Source organism: Peromyscus maniculatus, chromosome 7 (genome assembly GCF_049852395.1).
Source record: "Peromyscus maniculatus bairdii isolate BWxNUB_F1_BW_parent chromosome 7, HU_Pman_BW_mat_3.1, whole genome shotgun sequence".
Taxonomy (NCBI): domain Eukaryota; kingdom Metazoa; phylum Chordata; class Mammalia; order Rodentia; family Cricetidae; genus Peromyscus; species Peromyscus maniculatus.
The window spans coordinates 41208772-41228367 of record NC_134858.1 but is presented as its reverse complement, the minus strand read 5'-3'; the positions used below and the strand labels follow the sequence as shown (position 1 = coordinate 41228367).

At 47.7% G+C, this 19596-nt stretch overlaps 1 protein-coding gene across 3 annotated transcripts; it reads left to right on the top strand.

Annotated features, from left to right (window-relative positions):
- The first annotated feature begins 148 nt into the window (after positions 1–148).
- Vps11 (VPS11 core subunit of CORVET and HOPS complexes) lies at positions 149–15468 on the top strand. 3 transcript variants are annotated; one of them, XM_042280763.2, is made up of 16 exons: positions 149–548; positions 2040–2188; positions 2280–2415; positions 2982–3145; positions 4046–4293; positions 5992–6193; positions 6545–6696; positions 7413–7599; positions 8353–8499; positions 8618–8806; positions 8896–9057; positions 9553–9692; positions 9780–9982; positions 10074–10245; positions 14501–14723; positions 15026–15468. In XM_042280763.2, exons 1-16 carry the CDS (start codon positions 362–364, stop codon positions 15188–15190), a joined length of 2826 nt encoding a protein of 941 aa, XP_042136697.1. In that variant the 5' UTR covers positions 149–361; the 3' UTR covers positions 15191–15468. The 3 variants fall into 3 exon arrangements, with proteins under 3 accessions (XP_042136697.1, XP_076432204.1, XP_042136698.1); XM_076576089.1 differs by having other exon boundaries at positions 327–552; positions 2044–2188; XM_042280764.2 differs by having other exon boundaries at positions 337–548; positions 5992–6126.
- Positions 15469–19596: the final 4128 nt, after the last annotated feature.

Here is a 19596-nt window from a genome sequence, read left to right as displayed (position 1 = left end):
AGCTCTATTCAACATTAAAAAGCTGATGCATTAGATAGTTTCCCAAAACATGACTCTCTGCACGGCGACCCCGAACAGAGCTGAGCGGTTTAGTTTTGAGACACGGTCTCGCGGTGGAGGGCATGCTGGCCTCGAAACGCGCCACCACGCGTCCGAAGGGGAAAATGATGCAGAATGAAGGACCCTCGAGGTTATAACCAGATCAAAGCACTAGGGAGCTACCGAGCAAGCCCCACCCCCAGAGCTTTGCGAAGTAGGCACCGCCTACGCAAGCGCGCATGCTCCCGGAGGATGCCTCTCACATGACTCGCCTGTGCGGCTCACGTGATGGTGCTTCCGGAGGCGGGGGCCCTCGGCCAAGATGGCGGCCTACCTGCAGTGGCGGCGCTTCGTCTTCTTCGAGAAGGAGCTGGTGAAGGAGCCGCTGGGTAACGATGGGGCCGCTCCGGGGGCCGCGCCGGCCTCTGGGTCCACTGCTTCCAAGTTCCTTTGCCTCCCTCCTGGCATCACCGTCTGCGACTCCGGCCGCGGGAGCCTGGTCTTTGGAGATATCCTTCTTGTGGAGCTGTCCCTTCCCTGCGCGGAAGCCTTAGGAGATTCCTCCAGCTGGAATGGAATCTGCCGGCGGTGCTTTGCGCGCTCGCACTTAGATGCGAGCCCAGACCTCTTCTGTGGTCTGATGGGAGAAAGAAGGAAGTCCGTTTTCTAACTTGTCAACTGAGCAGTCCTGGGCAAGTTGTTTTAACTCTTGGCTTCAGTTTCCTTTTCTGTAAATGGGTTGTTAATGCCATTTTGACAAGGTTAAGATCCGCCCCCTCCCAAGCAGATGCAACTTGCCTTTGAAGATGCGAGTGTGAGGTGCTAGTTTCCCTGTCTGATATTGTCGGCAAGGAGGCTAACGAGTCAAGGAGTTTGTTTGCTTTGTCACGAGGTATATGGGGAAAGTGCTTGGAGTTTCTAAAGAGGTTATGTGCCTGTTCCTTGATATCCAGATTCTGGTGTAAGTACAGTCAAGCCCTCAGGTCATGTCTGAAGCCACAAATAGTGACAAACGATGTAGGTGCTGCTTTTTCCTATAGAGATGTTCCTCAGCTTATGATGGAGTCACACCCAGGCAAATCATCATAAATAGAAAGTACTGTAAGCCAAACATGCATCTACCATGCCTAGTCTACAGTGTAAATAGCAACATGGTACACTGTACTATATCAATTTCCCCTTCTGATTCTATTGCTGTCAGGATACTAAACCTGCACAGCATCACCAGAGTATCTTTTTTTTTGGGACATAATTGTTGGACAGGGTCTCATTGTGTAGACTAGGCTGGCCTTGAACTCACAGAGATCTGCCTGTCACCAGAGCACTGGGATTAAGGGCTGGCCTCAAAGCATTTTACCCATATTACTAGCCTAGGAAAGGCTGACGGTTCAGATTCTGCCTTCTCAAGTGCTTTGCCCCTCCGCCCTTCAAAGTAGAGTGTCTACTACATGCCACTTTTGTAGCATGGTAATTTAAAAAGGGTTAAATCGGTGAAAACACATATCTTTAATTTCTAACTCAAAGTCGGTACGAGATTAGCAACATAATACTGAAATAGTACAGTTGTAATAGTATCCTGTAATTGGAAGTTATGTGAATGTGACTTTTCTTAAGATGTGTGTGTTTCATTTCTTTCTCTCTACATCTTTTTGTCTTTTTTTTTTTTTTTTTTTTCCTTTTGAGACAGGGTTTCACTATGTAGCCCTGACTGTCCTGGAACTCACTCTGTAGACCAGGCCGGCTTCAAACTCACAGAGATCCTCCTGCCTCTGCCTCGCAAGTGCTGGGACTAAAGGTCCCACTGCCTGGCGTTTCTTTTTCAGTTACAACTTTTTTTTTTCATAGAATGTTTTAATTCTTCGTCTACTGTAGTGATACTTCAGGACTGTGGTTGTTTGAAGGTAACTTAAAGTATAGCAAATGCAGCCACAGATTAGAGGGTGAGGGTGGGGGTGGGATATGTCACTCCTTGGAAAGGAGGCTTCTTGACTCCCCTGCACATATGGAAGGCCAGATCTGGTTCTTGCCACGTTCCCTACAGCTCACAGGCTTCCAGGCCTACAAACTACGTGTGACACATCTGTATCAGCTGAAGCAGCACAATATTTTGGCATCAGTTGGTGAGGATGAAGAGGGTATTAACCCCCTGGTAAGTCCCAGAAAAGAAAGATCCAGAAGCCGAGGACTGTTGTTTTGGTTGCAGGGAGACTGACCCTCGCGTGTCTGTGGTCTGTCCCCAGGTAAAGATCTGGAACCTAGAAAAGAGAGATGGTGGCAATCCACTCTGCACCCGAATCTTCCCTGCCATCCCAGGGACAGAGCCAACTGTTGTGTCTTGTTTGACGGTTCATGAAAATCTCAACTTTATGGCCATTGGTAAGTGGGAAACCAACATCCCTACTCCCCCCCCTCCAGACAGGGTTTCTCTGTGTAGCCTTGACTGTCCTAGAACTTTATTCCTAGATTTTTAAGCACGTTTTCTTTGAAGTGGTTTTTACAGTTCATATGTGGTGTTCTCATGGTACTGACCCAAGGCCTTGTAGATTTATTAAAGTTTATAATGGTAAGATATTTAGTTTCTTTGAAAATGAGTCAGTGAATGGGCTGGTTTTGTGGCATACGCCTTTAATCCCAGCACTCTAGAGGCAGCCGTGGGTGGATCTCTGAGTTCGAGGCCAGCCTGGTCTACAGAGGGCGTTCCAGGACAGCCAGAGCTACACAGAGAAACCCAGTTTCGAAAAACGAAAAAGAGAGGGAGAAAGAAGAGAGAGAGGGAAAATGAGTCAGTGAATAGAGATACTGAGGTTCCCAGGTTACCATTAGTTAAGTTGTAGGTGCAGGAGAAAGCATGTCTTTCTTACGAGTGCCTCCCATGGCCTTTTTCTCTGCTTCCACTCCCTTCTGTTTTCAACCTCACTGAAACACTGTTTTCTGGTCTTCAGGTTTCACAGATGGCAGTGTTACTCTGAACAAGGGAGACATCACCCGGGACCGCCATAGCAAGACCCAGATTTTGCACAAGGGCAACTATCCAGTCACTGGACTGGCCTTTCGCCAAGCAGGAAAGACCACTCACTTGTTTGTTGTGACAACTGAAAATGTTCAGGTATGATTAAGGTCACACTCAAGGGGAACCAAGGAGGGTCTCTCCAGCGCTCAGGGAAATAGCGTAAGCAACTAACAGGAGAGGTGGGAGTCTTAAAGTTTTGCCATAGAGCCTTGGGTCATTTGCCCAGTTTAATACTTTATTTCTTCATGTAGGAGACTAGAAGAGGGAGACTTAGGAAAAGAACTCTGTGCTTGTAGTAGAATAACTTGATTCTCCATTGTTAAGCATAGTTAGGACAAATAGCTCTACTTCTCTGGTTCCTGGTATTCCATTACATTCTTATTTCTCCCCCAATTTTTATTTATGTGTATGTCTGTAAGTGTAGGCTATGTGTATGGGTTTGCCTTCAGAGGCCAGCTGGAGTTACAGCAGTTGTGAACTGCTTTTGGAAAATGTTTGCTACCAAGGGTCAACCCCAGAGCTGAACGTTCACTGTGCTCACACTTAGACTGAACTGCCTCCCCAGACTAGGAATACACTTCTGATAAAACAGCAAAGAACCATTGTGTTTCTTTAACTCGCATAATAGCTTGTGATCAATCATATAAAAGAAAGAGACTATGGCCCTCCAATGCATTGATCCAGTAGCTGGATGGTGGTGACCGAAGAAGGCAGGGTACCGAGAGCAAGTAGAATGCTAAGTGGAGAAAATGTAGCCGGATGTAATGGTGCACACCTTTAATTCAGCACTGGGGAGGCAGAGGCAGGTGGATCTCTGTGAGGCCAGCCTGGTCTACAGAGCAAGTTCCCGGACAGCCAGGACTACAATGAAAAACCCTGTCTTGAGAAAACAAACAAACAAACAAACAAAATAAAGAAAAGAAATGAGTGTCTTTATGAAGGCTCAGGTGCTGCCTCTTCTAGGGGAGCCTGCTAACTTTTTCTTACCTTTGGCAGTCCTACATCGTTTCTGGAAAGGACTACCCCCGTGTGGAGCTGGACACCCATGGTTGTGGCCTGCGCTGCTCAGCCCTGAGCGACCCTTCTCAGGACCTGCAGTTCATTGTTGCCGGAGATGAGTGTGTTTACCTTTATCAGCCGGATGAACGTGGGCCCTGCTTTGCCTTTGAGGGTCATAAGCTCATCACCCACTGGTTCAGAGGCTACCTTGTCATTGTCTCCCGTGACCGGAAGGTTTCTCCCAAGTAAGACTCCCGGGAAAGGGGAAAAGGAGAGGACTAGACTTGTGCCCCAGAACTATTGTATTTTTAAAACCCTAATGCCTGGATCTGTCATTTGAGTTTTATGTAGGGTGACCTTCCACCTAGATTCAGTTAACTATTTTTACTGAAAAATAAGGTTTTACAGCCGGGTGGTAGTGACTCACGCCTTTAATCCCATTAATCCCAGCACTCGGGGAGGCAGAGGCAGGTGGATCTTTGTGAGTTCGAGGCCAGCCTGGGTTACAGAATGAGTTCCAGGAAAGGCGCAAAGCTACACAGAGAAACCCTGTCTTGGAAAATAAATAAATAAATAAATAAATAAATAAATAAATAAATAAATAAATAAATAAATAAATAAATAAATAAGGTTTTGCTCCAGACATTTGCTGTGAAAATACTAGGATTGGATTTTTTTGCTCTTTGGTTAAAGTAAGTTAGATAGAGCCAGAGGATTGAGTGTTGAGGAAGTGCAAAGTGGAGGAAGTGTAAGGCTGGGTTTTCTTTCCTTTTCTTTTTTATTAATTTATTTAACTTTATGTGCATTGGTGTGAAGGTATCAGATCCCCTGGAACTGGAGTTACAGACAGTTGTGAGCTGTCACGTGGGTGCTGGGAATTGAACCTGGGTCTTCTGGAAGAACAGCCAGTACTCTTAACCCCCGAGCCATCTCTCCAGCCCCAGGCCTGGGTTTTCTTGTTGGGGTTTTTTTGTCTTCTTCATTGTTGTTTTCTAGAGCACTGAAAGGGAATGGTGGGCCTTTGGCATAGTGAAAGCACTCCCTGTTCGGTTTGTCTGTGTGTGCTCATGTGTGTGCCGGGCATGTATGTAGTACGCATGTGTGTGGAGGCCGGAGGACAGCCTCAGGTGTCATTCCTCAGGTACGATCCACTGTTTATTTTGGAGACAGTCTCTGACTGGCCTGGAGCTCACCAAGTATACTAGGCTGCAGGTTGGCAACCAGTGAGGCCCCAGGATCTGCCTGTTCCCATTTCCCTAGCCCAAGTGTGTGCCACTGTACCCGTTGTTTTAGTTTATGTTTTTCCCTTTAATTATGTGTAGATATTTGTGTGTGGATTTTGTGCACACGTGTGCGGGTGCTCATGGAGGTCAGAGGCATCTGATCCTCTGAAGCTAGAGTTATAGGTGGTTGTGAGCCACCTGATGTGGGTGCTAGGAACTGAACTGGGGTCTTCTAAAAGAGCGGCAAGTGCTCTTAACTGCCGAGACATCTCTCCCACCCCTGTACCTTTTTAAAATGTGGATCTAAGTATTGAACTGAGGTCCTCATGCTGCAGACCAAGCATTTCATCAGCAGGGCCTCTCCTAGCCCCTGTTGGATTGCTTTCATTCAGTACCAAGCACATTGTCTAGTGTTATACCAGGCCATGGGTGATTTTTTTTTTTTTTTTTTTTTTTGTTGAGTGGGTGGACATCTGAATGTTTAATTTTCTACTCTGTTGGCTGGGATTAATGATGGGATGCTAAAGGGTAAGACCAGGATTATGTTCTTTCCACAGCTGTCAGCACAATTCTGCATGTGTGAGATGAGCTGCTGGAGGGGCCAGTGAGGTGATTTGTTCTGACTGGGATGGGGCAGCACCAGAGTTGTCATGGGAAGGAACCGTAAGGGGACTGAGACAGAGGTGGCCTAAATAGTGGGTGCTTTTCTTTCCTGTGCAGGTCAGAGTTTACCAACAGGGACTCACAGAGCTCTGACAAGCAAATTCTCAACATCTATGACCTGTGCAACAAGTTCATAGCCTACAGCGCGGTTTTTGAGGATGTAGTGGATGTGCTCGCCGAGTGGGGCTCCCTGTACGTGCTGACGCGGGATGGGCGGGTCCACGCATTGCAGGAGAAGGACACACAGACCAAACTGGAGGCAAGGCCACCAGGTTCTCACAGTTGGCACAAGCATCTGGAAGTAGCTGCAGGAATAGGTTTCTTAGGTCACCTGGGCCCAGGGACTTTCCTTCCTTTGGGTCACAGCCTTATTCAGTTTCCTTAGGATAGCATAACAGTGGCTGGGAACCTGAGCCAACCCTCCTTGTTTACACAGACCTGTGTGAGGTGAGGAGATGCTGGTGTTGGTCTTGGGGTTACCTTGAGGTCTTTGTCTAGCCTGTAGGCAGATTGTAACTCCAGCAGGCCTGTCTACTTTGTCTATTATGGGATGTTTTGGGAGGGTGTACTCTCAGGACTGCCTCTACCAGTGTGCTCATCTCTCCTCTAGATGCTGTTTAAGAAGAATCTATTTGAGATGGCAATTAACTTGGCCAAGAGTCAACATCTGGACAGCGATGGGCTAGCTCAAATTTTCATGCAGTATGGAGACCATCTCTACAGCAAGGGCAACCATGATGGGGCTGTGCAGCAGTATATCCGGTTAGTCTTGGTGTGCCGTGGGAGGTAGCTCTGGATGCAGAGCAGTCAACTGGATTTCTGAAACCCATGCTGGAGACGAAAGCAGAAGTGTGTGTGTCGGGGGAGGGGGGAGAAGGTGCCTTGTAGTTAGTTCATCAGGAAGTATTCACTTTTACTATGGAAAGTTGGCTGCCAGTGAGAGGATAACTGGGCTTGCTGGTACATGCTTTTAGTCCCAGGACTGAAGCAGGAGGATTGATTGAGTTCAAACAGACAGCCAGTGCTACATATAGAGACCCTATCTCAAAAAAACAAAAGCCACCCAGCCCTGTACTCAGGCTTACTTTGGCAGCAAGGAAAATGTGCAGGTTTGAGAAGTGGTTCATAAAAAAGAAGAACCAGTGTACTGGGCTGGTTGTGGTGGCACTTGCCTATAATCCCAACACTTGGAAAAGAGAGACAGGAGGATTGCCCTAAGTTTAAGGCCAACCTGGTCCAGATAACAGTTTGTTAAGCCAGTCATGACTACATAGTGAGACCTTGCCTCAAAAACAACACCAAAAGAGCCAGTGTTGTGGAGCCTTGTGCAGAGTGGTATTTTAATAGTCTACTATCCTGATACCACCTTGACTTTGTTAGAAGTGAGCTCCTCAAGACCCACTAACATGCTCTACAGTGATCCCCGTACAGCCGCTCCACTAGGTACTCCATCCCTGATGATACTGATGTTTTCCTAGAACCATTGGAAAGTTGGAGCCATCTTACGTGATCCGGAAGTTTCTGGATGCCCAGCGCATCCACAACTTGACTGCCTACCTGCAGACCCTGCATCGGCAATCTCTAGCTAATGCTGATCATACCACCCTGCTTCTGAACTGCTATACCAAGCTCAAGGACAGCTCAAAGTTGGAGGAATTCATCAAGGTGAAGGGTGGTGTTGGATGGGGTGATTCCTGGTAAGCCTCACTGAACCTGAAGTGGCTTACTCAGACGTGCTGTTTCTGAACAGAACGCAGGGCCAGCTTTATTTGGGAACAGAGTGCTCTCTCTTGTATAAACAGGAAAAAGAGCCGGGTGGTGGTGGCGCATGCCTTTAATCCCAGCACTCGGGGAGGCAGAGCCAGGTGGATCTCTGTGAGTTTGAGGCCAGCCTGGTCTACAGAGATCCAGGACAGGCACCAAAACTACACAGAGAAACCCTGTCTCGAGAAAAAAAAAAGGAAAAAGAGCGGTTGTTGCTCCTGCTAGCTGCTAGCTGTCGAGAACACTCCATGGTGCTGAAGCCCAGGAAGTGCCATGAAAGAAGCCCTCAGTCCCTAGAAATGTCTTTCTTTTCTTTTCTTTTTTTTACATTTATTTAATTTTATTTTATGTGCATTGGTGTTTTGTCTGTGTGAGGGTGGATCCCCTGAAACTGTAGTTACAGACAGCTGTAAGCTGCCATGTGGGGGCTGGGAATTAGAGATGAGCCATCTCTCCAGCCCTAGAAATGTCTTTCTAATGATAGGGACAGAGGAAAGCCTTGGGGTTTTAAACAGAAATTGCAAGAGGCTGGCTGGCATGTTTTCACAGCCAAGATGTAATTGCCCTTTAGTAACATGCCTTAAAGATGCCTGCTTGTTCTCCCTTCTTCAGCCGCTTCTGTGTGAATGACTTTGTTTAATGTCTTGTTGGCAGACAAAGAGTGAGAGCGAGGTCCACTTTGATGTGGAGACGGCCATCAAGGTCCTCCGGCAGGCTGGCTACTACTCCCATGCCCTCTATCTGGCTGAGAACCATGCACATCATGAGTGGTACTTGAAGATCCAGCTAGAGGACATTAAGGTGGGTGAGGTTCTTGCTTTGGGCAGAGTGCTGCTTTGAGGACATACTGGGAAAGATAAAAATGCATCCTGGTGGGTGAGGCAGGAAGAGCACTAACTTGCCTTTTCCCTCTCTACAGAACTACCAGGAAGCCCTTCAGTATATCGGTAAGCTGCCTTTTGAGCAGGCAGAGAGTAACATGAAGCGCTATGGCAAGATCCTCATGCACCACATACCGGAGCAGACAACCCAGTTGCTGAAAGGACTTTGTACTGACTACCGGCCCAGTCCAGAAGGCCGAGGTGATCGAGAGGCTCCAGGCTTCCGGGTGAGACCTGGGAAAACAGTTTGGGGTAGCAGGGATCACCTTAGAGGCCCGCTCACTCAGCCCCCTGGCCTCTTTCTCCTCCATCCTAGGCCAACTCCGAGGAATTCATCCCCATCTTTGCGAACAACCCGAGAGAGCTGAAAGCTTTCCTGGAGCACATGAGCGAGGTGCAGCCGGACTCACCCCAGGGCATCTACGACACGCTCCTGGAGCTGCGGCTGCAGAACTGGGCCCATGAGAAGGAGCCGCAGGTGACACCTGGCCAGAGCATGGGAGGTGCTGGAAAGCTCAGTGGTCTCGCGTGTGTGAGGCCTCGGGTTCCTTCCCTAGCAATGAATAAAGAAAAGATAGCTCCTCTTGTGCCTGTCCTCTAGCTAGCTTTGTGGCCGCCTTTGTTGCTTTCTTTAGATCAGGGATTCCCAACCTTCCTGATGCTGCGTCCCTTTAATACACAGTTCCTCATGTTGTGGTGACCCCCAGCATAAAATTATTTTCATTGCTACTTCATAACTGTAACTTTGCTACTGTTATGATTCATAATGTAAATATTTTTGGAGATAGAGGCTTGCCAATGGGATCAGGACCCACAGGTTGCAAACAGCTGATTTTCAGAGTAGCCCCTCACCTCTGGGGCTATATGGGTTTCACTGGTGGGAAATTCGGACTGAGAGATCTCAGTAGATCTGCCTTGTCTAAAAAATCTTGTGCCCTCTGCTGACTAACAGCCCCACCCACTTCTCTTGTAGACCAAGGAGAAACTTCACGCAGAGGCCATCTCCTTGCTGAAGAGTGGCCGATTCTGTGATGTGTTTGACAAGGCACTGGTCCTGTGCCAAATGCATGACTTCCAGGATGGGGTCCTTTACCTCTACGAGCAGGGGAAGCTGTAAGAATCGGGGACTTCCAGGGAAAGGGGAAGAGTCAGGTGATTTTCCAGGGACAACCTCTGAGGTGTGCCCTTTCCCGGCCCCAGGTTCCAGCAGATCATGCATTACCACATGCAGCATGGGCAGTACCGGCAGGTAATTGCCGTGTGCGAGCGCCATGGGGAGCAGGACCCCTCCCTGTGGGAACAGGCCCTCAGCTACTTCGCCCGCAAGGAGGAAGACTGCAAGGAATACGTGGCAGCTGTACTCAAGCATATCGAGAACAAGAACCTCATGCCACCTCTTCTAGGTACTTGGGAGGAGAGGCTGGCTGAGGGAGGCTCCGTTCAGTGGGCGCTGCGTGGCTCGTTATCTCATGTCTTCTTGGCCTCTCATCTCAGTGGTACAGACCCTGGCCCACAACTCCACAGCTACCCTGTCCATCATCCGAGACTACCTGGTCCAAAAACTGCAGAAACAGAGCCAGCAGATTGCACAGGACGAGCTTCGGGTGAGGCGGTACAGGGAGGAGACTACTCGCATCCGCCAGGAAATCCAAGAGCTCAAGTCAAGGTAGCCGTAATTGGATATGTGGAGTGGACAGGGGATGACTTCGTCTGTCACAATGTGATGTTGTGTGCTTTCCAGACAGAGGATCTGTGAAGTGTGTTTGAGCTCCTTTTTTCTCCCTTCCCCTTCTTCCTCCTGCAAGGATTAATCCAGGGCAGCGGTTCTCAACCTGTGGGTCACTACCCTTTTGGGAGTTGCATATCAGATATTTACATCACAATTCAGTTATTCACTCATTTATTTAAGGTTTTCCAGATAGGATTTCTCTGTGTAGTCCTGGCTGTCCTGGAACTCACTCTGTAGACCAGGCTGGCCTTGAACTCACAGAGATCCACTGGCCTCTGCCTCCTGAGGGCTGGTATTAAAGGTGTGCGCCACCGCTGCCAGCTTTACACTACTGATGCATAACAATAGCAAAATTATAGTTGTGAAGTGGCAATGAAATAATTTTATGGTTAAGGTCACCACAACAGGAACTGTATTAAAGGGTCGCAGCATTAGTAAGGCTGAGAATCACTGATTGAAGGCCTCTTGTATATGCTAGGCATCTACCCTACCACTGAAACTACACACCCCAGCTCATATCTTAATGAAGGAATTCTAAAAAAATGATTAGTTATATATCCCCTTTTTTGTTTTTTGTTTTGTTTTGTCTATATTGCCTTAGCTGTTCTATCACAGAGATCCACCTGCTTCTGTCTCCTGAGTGCTAGGATTAAAGGGGTGTGCCACCATGCCCAGCCATAAATCTTTAAAAGATTTCGGTGTATGGGGAAAAAAAATGTGCCACTACCTCCCAGCCTAAGCTGGCCCTGGCTGCACTTGCCTTTAATCCCAGCACTCGGGAAGGCAGAGGCAGGCAGATCTTTGTGAATTTAAGGCCAATTTGTTCTACAAAACAGAGAAACCCTGTCCCAGAAACAAACAAAACCCCAAAAAACAGGAAAAAAGAAAAAAGATTTTAGTGTGCGTGAGTCTGTGTGTCTGTGTATTTGTGTGTGTGAGTGTGCTTGTGCTTGTATGAGAGCTTGTGCCTACTGAGGCCAGAGAGGCTATTGGATCTCCTGGAACTGGAGTTACAGGCGGTTGTAAGCCCTGTAATGTAGAAGCTGGGAACTAAACTCAGGTCCTCTTTAAGAGAAGTGTGTATGTTTAACCGGTGGTCTGTCTCTTCAGCCCTATTAAATTATGTATGTGTTTGTGTGCAAGTCTGTGCACCTGAATGCAGGTGCCTACATTTGACAAAGGCATCAGATCCAGGTGAGAGAGTTACAGGCAATTCTGAGCCCCGGCCCACCCCAGCCTGTATGCTGGGAATTGAATTCAATTTTCCTTCTACAAGAACAATATGTACTCTTAACTGCAGAGCCATCTTTCTAGCCCCATAAGTCCCATAATGGGCTTTGGAGGAGGTCATTTTATGGCCAAGCCAGTTCTTTTCTGCATACATAATATTGATGTTTTCTAAGCAAACATCTAAGTTGTGAAGATGTTCTGAAATAAAATATGATTTTAGAAAGTACAGAAAGTGGATAATTTAGATCTCCACATTTTTATTTGTTTGCATTTCTGGAGATTGATCCCAGAGCCACTTAAATGCGAGGCGAGCACAGTACCGCCGAGCTGGACCCCCAGGACTCTTTTAAAGACAATTGCTTTTGCTTTGTGTGTGAGTGTGGGTACATGTGTGCCACAGGGACCTGTGGAAGTCAGAGGACTGCTTTCACTAGTTCTGGCCTTGCTGAGGTAGAGACTCTTACTTCTTCTACACTGCATGCTCCAGTCTCCCTTACCACACCTCTAGGAGTGCCTGAATCACAGGTCCGCACCACCACACTCACTTCTCCACACGGGCTCAGACTGGCTTGTCAGTAAGCACTTTATCTGCTGAGTCATCTCTCCAGCCCTTTTTTTGTAGTTGCTGTGACAGGGTCTCACTGAATTACCCGGCCACTTCTTGAACTCACTTTGTAGGCCAGGCTGATCATGAACCTCTGATTCTGTTGCCTCAGCCTTCTCAATAGCTGTGATTCCAGGCCTGTAACTCCAGGCTCTGTTTGTTTTTGTTTTTATTTAATTTGCTCCCCCCCCCCATGTGCCTTGGTGTTTTGCTTGCATGTATGTGTGTGTGTGTGTGTGTGTGTGTGTGTGTGTGTGTGTGTGTGTGTGTGTGTGTGTGTGTGTGGATGTCAGATCCTGGAACTGGAGTTGCAGACAGTTGTGAACTGCCATTGGGTGCTAGGGAAACGAACCCTGGTCCTTTGGAAGAGCAGCCAGTGCTCTTAACCACGGATTTGTCTCTCCTGCCCATTATTTTGCTCTATTTTTGAGACAGTCTTACCCTACAGCCCTGGCTGACCTTGAACTCAAAGCAGTCCTTCTGCTTTAGCCTCCCGCGTGCTGGGATTTCAGGAATGAGCCATCCTGCCTGGATAGCGTTATTCTCAAGGGTCAAATCCTTAGGGGTTTCTTTTGTTTGTTTGAGGCAGTCATGTAGCTGAAGCTGCCCTGGACTCGAATCTTCCTGAAGTGCTGGGATCATAGGCATTTACTACCACACCCAGCTGTCAAGTGTTCTGCCTATTCTGCCCATTACAATGTAAAATGTTTACTATGAAAAGGTTTCTTCATCCCACTCAACCTTTATTATGTCTGAAGCCTTTAATGAATAATGCAAACAAGAAGCCCTGTCTTCGTGGGCCTCATGTCCTAGAGACTACAGTAAACATTCTAAATAAGCGGGCTCAGGACTGGAGAGATGGCTCAGCAGTTAAGAGTGCTCAGTGCACTTGCAGAGGACCTGGGTTCAGTTCCCAGCACCCACATCAAGTGCCAGCTCCAGGAAATTTGATGTCCTTTTCAGACCTCTGCAAGCACTAGAATCCTAGTGGTATACACTCAGGCACACACATACACGTAAAGTAAATGTAGAAACCAAATAGGCAGGTGGTTACAGTGTTGGAGATAGTTGTAAATTCTGAGGAGAAAATGAATGCAGAAAGAGAAGGGGACTAGAGAGATGGGTCAGTGTTTAAGAGCATGTCCTTTTCTTGCAGAGGACTAAAGTTCAGTTCCTAGCACTCATGTCAGGTACCCACAGCCACCTGTAACTCCAGGGGCTCCGATACTTCCTGCCTGGCGGATACCTGAACTCACGTGCACATAATTTAAAAAAGGAACCTTAAAAATTGAAAGTGGTGGGAGGGAGTTAGAAGATAGCTTAGTGGTTAAAAAGCACTTGTTTGATTCACAGCACACATACAGTGGCTCACAACCATTTATAACTTCAGTTCCAGGGGATCCAACACCCTTCTCTGAGAAAGAGAGAAAACCCACTCATGGGCTAGAGAGATGGCTCAGAGGTTAAGAGCACCGACTGCTCTTCCAGAGGTCCTGAGTTCAATTCCCAGCACCCACGTGGTGGCTCACAACCATCTGTATTAGAGATCTGGCGCCCTCTTCTGTACATAATAAATAAATCTTTAAAAAAGAAAAAAAACCCACTCATATACATAAAATCGAATAAAGCCAGGTATGGAAATCTGTAAAGAAGATAGTAGTAAAGGGAGAGGAACACAGTGTGTGTGTGTGTGTGTGTGTGTGTGTGTGTGTGTGTGTGTGTGTGTGTGTGTGTGTGTCTGTGTGTGTGTGTGTGTGTCTGTCTGTGTGTGTGTGTGTGTGTGCGTGTGCGTGCGTGTGTGTGTGTGTGTGTGTGTGTGTGTGTGTGTGTGTGTGTCTGTCTGTGTGTGTGTGTGTGTGTCTGTGTGTGTGTGTGTCTGTGTGGGGCAGGGCGGGGCCGTCTGTGTGTGTGTGTGTGTGTGTGTGTGTGTGTGTGTGTGTGTGTGTGTGTCAGGGTGGGACTGGGGGAGGGGGTTGGTGTTGAATGCCATGATACTGTCGATTGAATGCAGGCCGGGGGGCCTTACTAAGTAAACACTTTGCTAAAGTAGATCTGCACCTCCTCCCTGTTGCAGATGTCTGCCATAGTTTTAGATAGGTGGGCAGGAATGACTCCTTTAAAAGGATGTGATAGCAGTTTGGAAACTGAAAGAGGGCAGAGTCTATCCTTCTGGACTATGTGCTGGTGAAAAGCTTCACTCCAGGTTGGAGCTTTTGTCCATTTGATTTCCCTTTGGGTGCTAAAGCCAGGCGGGGCTTCTGGGACCTTGCAGACTTGTTCATCTGTTTCCTCTCTCCACTGGGTGGGTGTTTGACCCTGCCCTCAGTCTTTGCCACTGTTCCTGTCTCCTGCCCCTAGTCCCAAGATTTTCCAGAAGACCAAGTGCAGCATCTGTAACAGCGCCCTGGAGCTGCCCTCGGTCCACTTCCTGTGCGGCCACTCCTTCCACCAGCACTGCTTTGAGAGTTACTCGGAGAGCGACGCTGACTGCCCCACCTGCCTCCCTGAGAACCGCAAGGTGATGGATATGATCCGGGCCCAGGAGCAGAAGCGAGACCTTCATGACCAGTTCCAGCACCAGGTGGGGATGAGGAGGTTAAAAGGGGTGGGGAGGGGGAGCTGGAGAGATGGCTCAGTAGTTCAGGGCACTTCTGTCTGGAGGACCTGAGTCCACATCACGAGGCTCTCAATTGCCTGTGATTCAGTTCCATGGTATCTGATGCCCTCTTCTGGCCTCTGTTGGTGTATGTGTACACACACACACACACACACACACACACACACACACACACACACACACACACACACACACACGACCAGGGCCACCATCAGTGTCACACAGCCGAGCACTGCGGGTCTGACTCTCTCCCCCTTTCCTTCTAGCTCAAATGCTCCAACGACAGCTTTTCTGTGATTGCCGACTACTTTGGCCGAGGGGTTTTCAACAAGTTGACTCTCCTGACCGACCCTCCTACAGCCAGACTGACCCCCAGCCTGGAGGCTGGGCTGCAGCGGGACCTGCTGATGCACTCCAGGAGGGGAACTTAATTAAGCAGCTCCTGGGAAGGCCTGGAACTCTTGGGCCCCTAAAGCACAGACATGACCACAGTTGAGACTCAAGACAGGATCTGCTTTTCCTTCCTCTCATCTTGCCAGCCTGCTGCCCTCCTGCTGACCAGCAATCTAGATTATTCCACACCAGTGAAGACGGGCACCTCAGCAACCTCTCTGTGGACAATAGCTGCTTTCTTCTCTAGTCAAGGGCACCAGGCTGTGCTTGGGTCCTTGTTCTCAGAGCCTATAAATAAAAGAGTATAATGACTTGAGGGTTGAAGAATATTTTATGGGGACTTTTCAGGTAATTTTTTTTTTTTTTTTTTTTTTTTTTTTGAGACAGGGTCTCACTGTGTAGCCCTAGCTGGCTTATAACTCATTATGTGGACCAGACTGGCCTTGAACTCCCAAAGATCCTCCTGCTCTGCCTCCTGATCCTGGGATTAAAAGCATGTGCCATCACATCTAGCCATCCGGCAATTCTAAATTATATCTTAAGAACCACCCTGTGTTTGCGAGTTCTAATTCCCCACCTGTGATCTTCCTGTCGGGTTGGCCCCACATCACGTCAGCGGTGGGTGGGGCCTGTGGCATCTAGGAAAGTTAAGCTCACTGAAGAACTTCATAGTGTTGGGACTTGAACACAGGGCTCTACACATGTTAGGCAAGTACACCACTAAGCTTTCTATCCTCAGCCTCCTGAAGAACCTCTTCAAAAGGCCTAGTGAAGCTGGGTGTGGTAGCATACATTAATAAACAAGAAAGTGAGAAAGGAAGAACACAAGTTCCAGGACAGCCTGGGCTACATGCTTCGTTACTTAGACTTAATCTCAAAACAAAAAGTGACTGATCTTCAAGCACATCCTGGAGCAAGACATGCAAAACAGCTCCGGCTTACTCTAGTTCAGGAGAAACGGTCACTCAGAAACTGGGAATGACAGTATTCCCACACCTACACCCCGGCGTGTTGAGGTGGAGACAGAAGGGTCGGGAGTTTAAAAGCCAGCCTCAATAGATAGGAGTTCTCTGTGGGCTTCATGAGCTTGTCTCAACTACAGATCCAGGGAGATGGCTTGGCAGGTAGGTCCACGTGCCCAGCCTGAGGACCTGAGTTTGATCCCTTGGGGCCACAGGGTGAAAGGAAAGCACTCCCTCAAACTGGCCTCTTACCTCCATACACATATACACACACCTGTGACAATAGTGTTTTAAAATACTCAAACAAGTCACATAGCCCCGGACCTAGTCAGGATAGGTTAGTATCTTGCTGTGTTCAGTATCAGATAAGCAGGATAAAAGATCTTTTGTTCAAACATTTTTTGCCCTTTTGAAATCAGGTTAAAGGTTCTGTTACTGTGATTGTTATTTGGGTGATGTTATTTGAGGTCCTGTCAGTAAACTGCTCCAATGAGATTGTTTAAAGAGAGTAACAGGGGCCAGGCATGGTGGTTCGTGCAGTACTAAGGGGGCAGAGGCAGGCAGAGCTCTGTGAGTTCCAGGCCACCCGGAGCTAGTGACCCTGTCTCGAAAGAAGAAATCCTGGGCTTTAAGCAGCTTTATTAAAGAAGTTGCACGACAGGTCTCCTGGCACGAGCCTTTCTATGGAGCCCTGGCTATCTTTGATCTTGTGACAGTTCCCAAGGGTTGGGTTGACAGGCCCCACTACCTGCCCTATAGCAGTTTGATAGACTGGATCAGATGGCCTGCGACTGAATCCTAGTTGTACTACTTGACCTAGGCCTATTCTTCTTATTTTTTTTTACATTTATTATGTGTGTGTGTGTGTGTGAGAGAGAGAGAGAGAGAGAGAGAGAGAGAGAGAGATGTGGAGGTAGTGATGTGGAGGTAGGGTGGATGGTCCACATGTGAATTCTCTCCTTCCACCTTTACACTGATTCAAGCTCAGGTGACCATGACTTTACCCACTGAGCCATTGCCAGATCCAAGGCTGTTTTTCATTTTGAGATGAGGGCCTCCTGATTTGTCTAGGCAGTCTTTGAACTCCTAGGCTCAAGCCATCCTCATCCTGTCTTCGTCTCCCCCGTAGCTGGGATCAGAGGTGTGCACCACTCCTTCCAACAACTTAGGGCAATTTCTACTTTTTTCAGAACCTCCATTTTTCCATCTCAAAATTACTTTGAACAGCTATTAACAGACTTAGGAAACAAATGGCTATCTATGTCTGTGTACAATGCTCAATTCATTACTGTTAATCAAAGTAGTGGGAAGAGCCATGTGTGTGTTTCTTGGAACTAACCCAAGACCTTGGGTAGACTATAAGAGTGCTGTACATGCCAGTCCAGCATGTGTGTGTGTGTGTGTGTGTGTGTGTGTGTGTGTGTGTGTGTGTGTGCCTTCTTTTTGTTTGTTTTTGAGACAGGGCCTTGCTATCCAGCATAGCACTGAATTCAGTCCTCTTGCCTCAGCCTCCCCAGTGCTGGCACACACCTAACAAGGCTTTTCAAGGCTGGGGATACAGCTCAGTGCTACAGTGTATGCTTGGTGCCGGTGGCCCTGAATTGCATCCTTGTAACCGTTGTCACTCCCACTTGTCTTTAGGTTGCATACCCCACCCCTCCACAGTCCCTTCTGAGACAGGGTCTTACTGTGTAGACCAGTCTGGCCACAAACTTGCAGACATTTGCCTCTGCCTCCTGAGTGCTGAGAATAAAGGTGTTACTACCCAGCCCAGCCCGGCCCAGCCCAGCTGGATTTTTTTTTTTTTTTTTTTTTTTTTTTTTTTTTTTTTTTTTTTGGATAGGGTCTCTTGTAGCCCAGACTAGTTTCAAATTTACTGTGTGGCTGGCTGAAGATAACCTTGAGATCCTCCAACTCCTAAGTGCTAGGATTACAGGAGCAACATTATGCCTGGCTTTTAACATGACTTTTTCTTTAGGAAAGTTTTATTTTTATTTTATGTGTGAATGCCTGCCTATATGTATGTGTACCTCATGCATGCCTGGTGCTCAGGGAGACTAGAGGAGGGTATCAGATGGCTGAGGAGCCCATATTGGTGCTGGGAACCAAACCCAGGTCCTCTAGCAGCAGATGCACTTAACTCCCAAGCCATTCTGTGTGTGTGTGTGTGTGTGTTGTTTTTTGAGACAGGGTTTCTGTGTAGCCCTGGCTATTCTGGAACTCACTTGGTAGACCAACACTCAGAGATCTTCCTGCTTCTGCCTCCCGAGTCATGGACTAAAGGTGGATGCCACCACTGCCCAGCTAGTTTCATTTTTTTGGTTTTTCGAGACAGGGTTTCTCTGTGTAGCTTTGCGCCTTTCCTGGAACTCACTTGGTAGTCCAGGCTGGCCTCGAACTCACAGAGATCCGCCTGCCTCTGCCTCCCAAGTGCTGGGATTAAAGGCGTGCGCCACCACCGCCCGGCTCATTTTTTTTTTTTTAGTAGAAATTCAAGCATGGTGGTACATGCTGTAATCCTAGAAAGTACCTAGGTGGAGCTCAAGGTTGTTCTGGGCTACATGGTAAATTTGAGGCTGGGCTACATGAGACCCTGTCTCAAACAAAAAACAAGAAATACTGTCTACTATGGGAGGTTGAGGCCTAAGAATGGAAAAGTTCAAAGCCAGCTTGAGCTCATAATGGCCCAAACCTTGCCTTAAAAAAACTTCTAGCCTTAAAAAAACTTGCTTACCTTACAGTTGTAGCAAAGTTTAGTTTGATTAGAAGAACAGAAATACCACAGTTACACTAATTGCTTATGCCAATGCTGGAGAGGTGAAGCTGTAAAATTCTGAGGAGCCTTCTGGAGCCCTTTTTTATCTGTTGATGATGAATGCACCCCAGCAGGTATGGTAATTTGTTCAAATCCTCTGGAACATAATGGAGAGAGAGAACCGACTCCTCCGGCCTCTCTATGCACACCATGGCAGACATGCACCCACACTACACACATTTAATAAATGTAATAAAAAATAGCCGGGCGGTAGGTGACACACGCTTTTAATTCCAGCACTTGGGGAGGCAGAAGCAGACGGATCTCTTTGAGTTTGAGGCCAGCCTGGGCTACAGAGTGAGTACCAGGACAGCCAGGGCTACACAGAGAAACCCTGTCTAGAGAAAGAAAAAAAAGAATGAAAAACAAGAAAGAAATTGAAAAGAAACAAAACAAAACTGCCGGGCGGTGGTGGCACACGCCTTTAATCCCAACACTCGGGAGGCAGAGGCAGGCGGATCTTTGTGAGTTCGAGGCCAGCCTGGGCTACAGAGAGAGATCCAGGAAAGGCGCAAAGATACACAGAGAAACCCTGTCTCAAAAAACAAAAACAAAAACAAAAACTGAGTTGTTCTGTAGAATGTGAATGTGTGAGATGAGGCCGGCTATGTCGCAATCCTAATTCCCGCCCAGAGGAAGGTGCCGCCCCTTCGAGGGAGGGCAGCGG

Bases quoted from the DNA above. Each gene is read 5' to 3' on its own strand.
- Vps11 (XM_042280763.2), top strand. From the start codon at position 362: ATGGCGGCCTACCTGCAGTGGCGGCGCTTCGTCTTCTTCGAGAAGGAG. The intron at 7,600-8,352 runs GTGAAGGGTGGT...TCTTGTTGGCAG, and splicing joins AGTTGGAGGAATTCATCAAG to ACAAAGAGTGAGAGCGAGGT. The intron at 9,058-9,552 runs GTGACACCTGGC...CTTCTCTTGTAG, and splicing joins CCCATGAGAAGGAGCCGCAG to ACCAAGGAGAAACTTCACGC.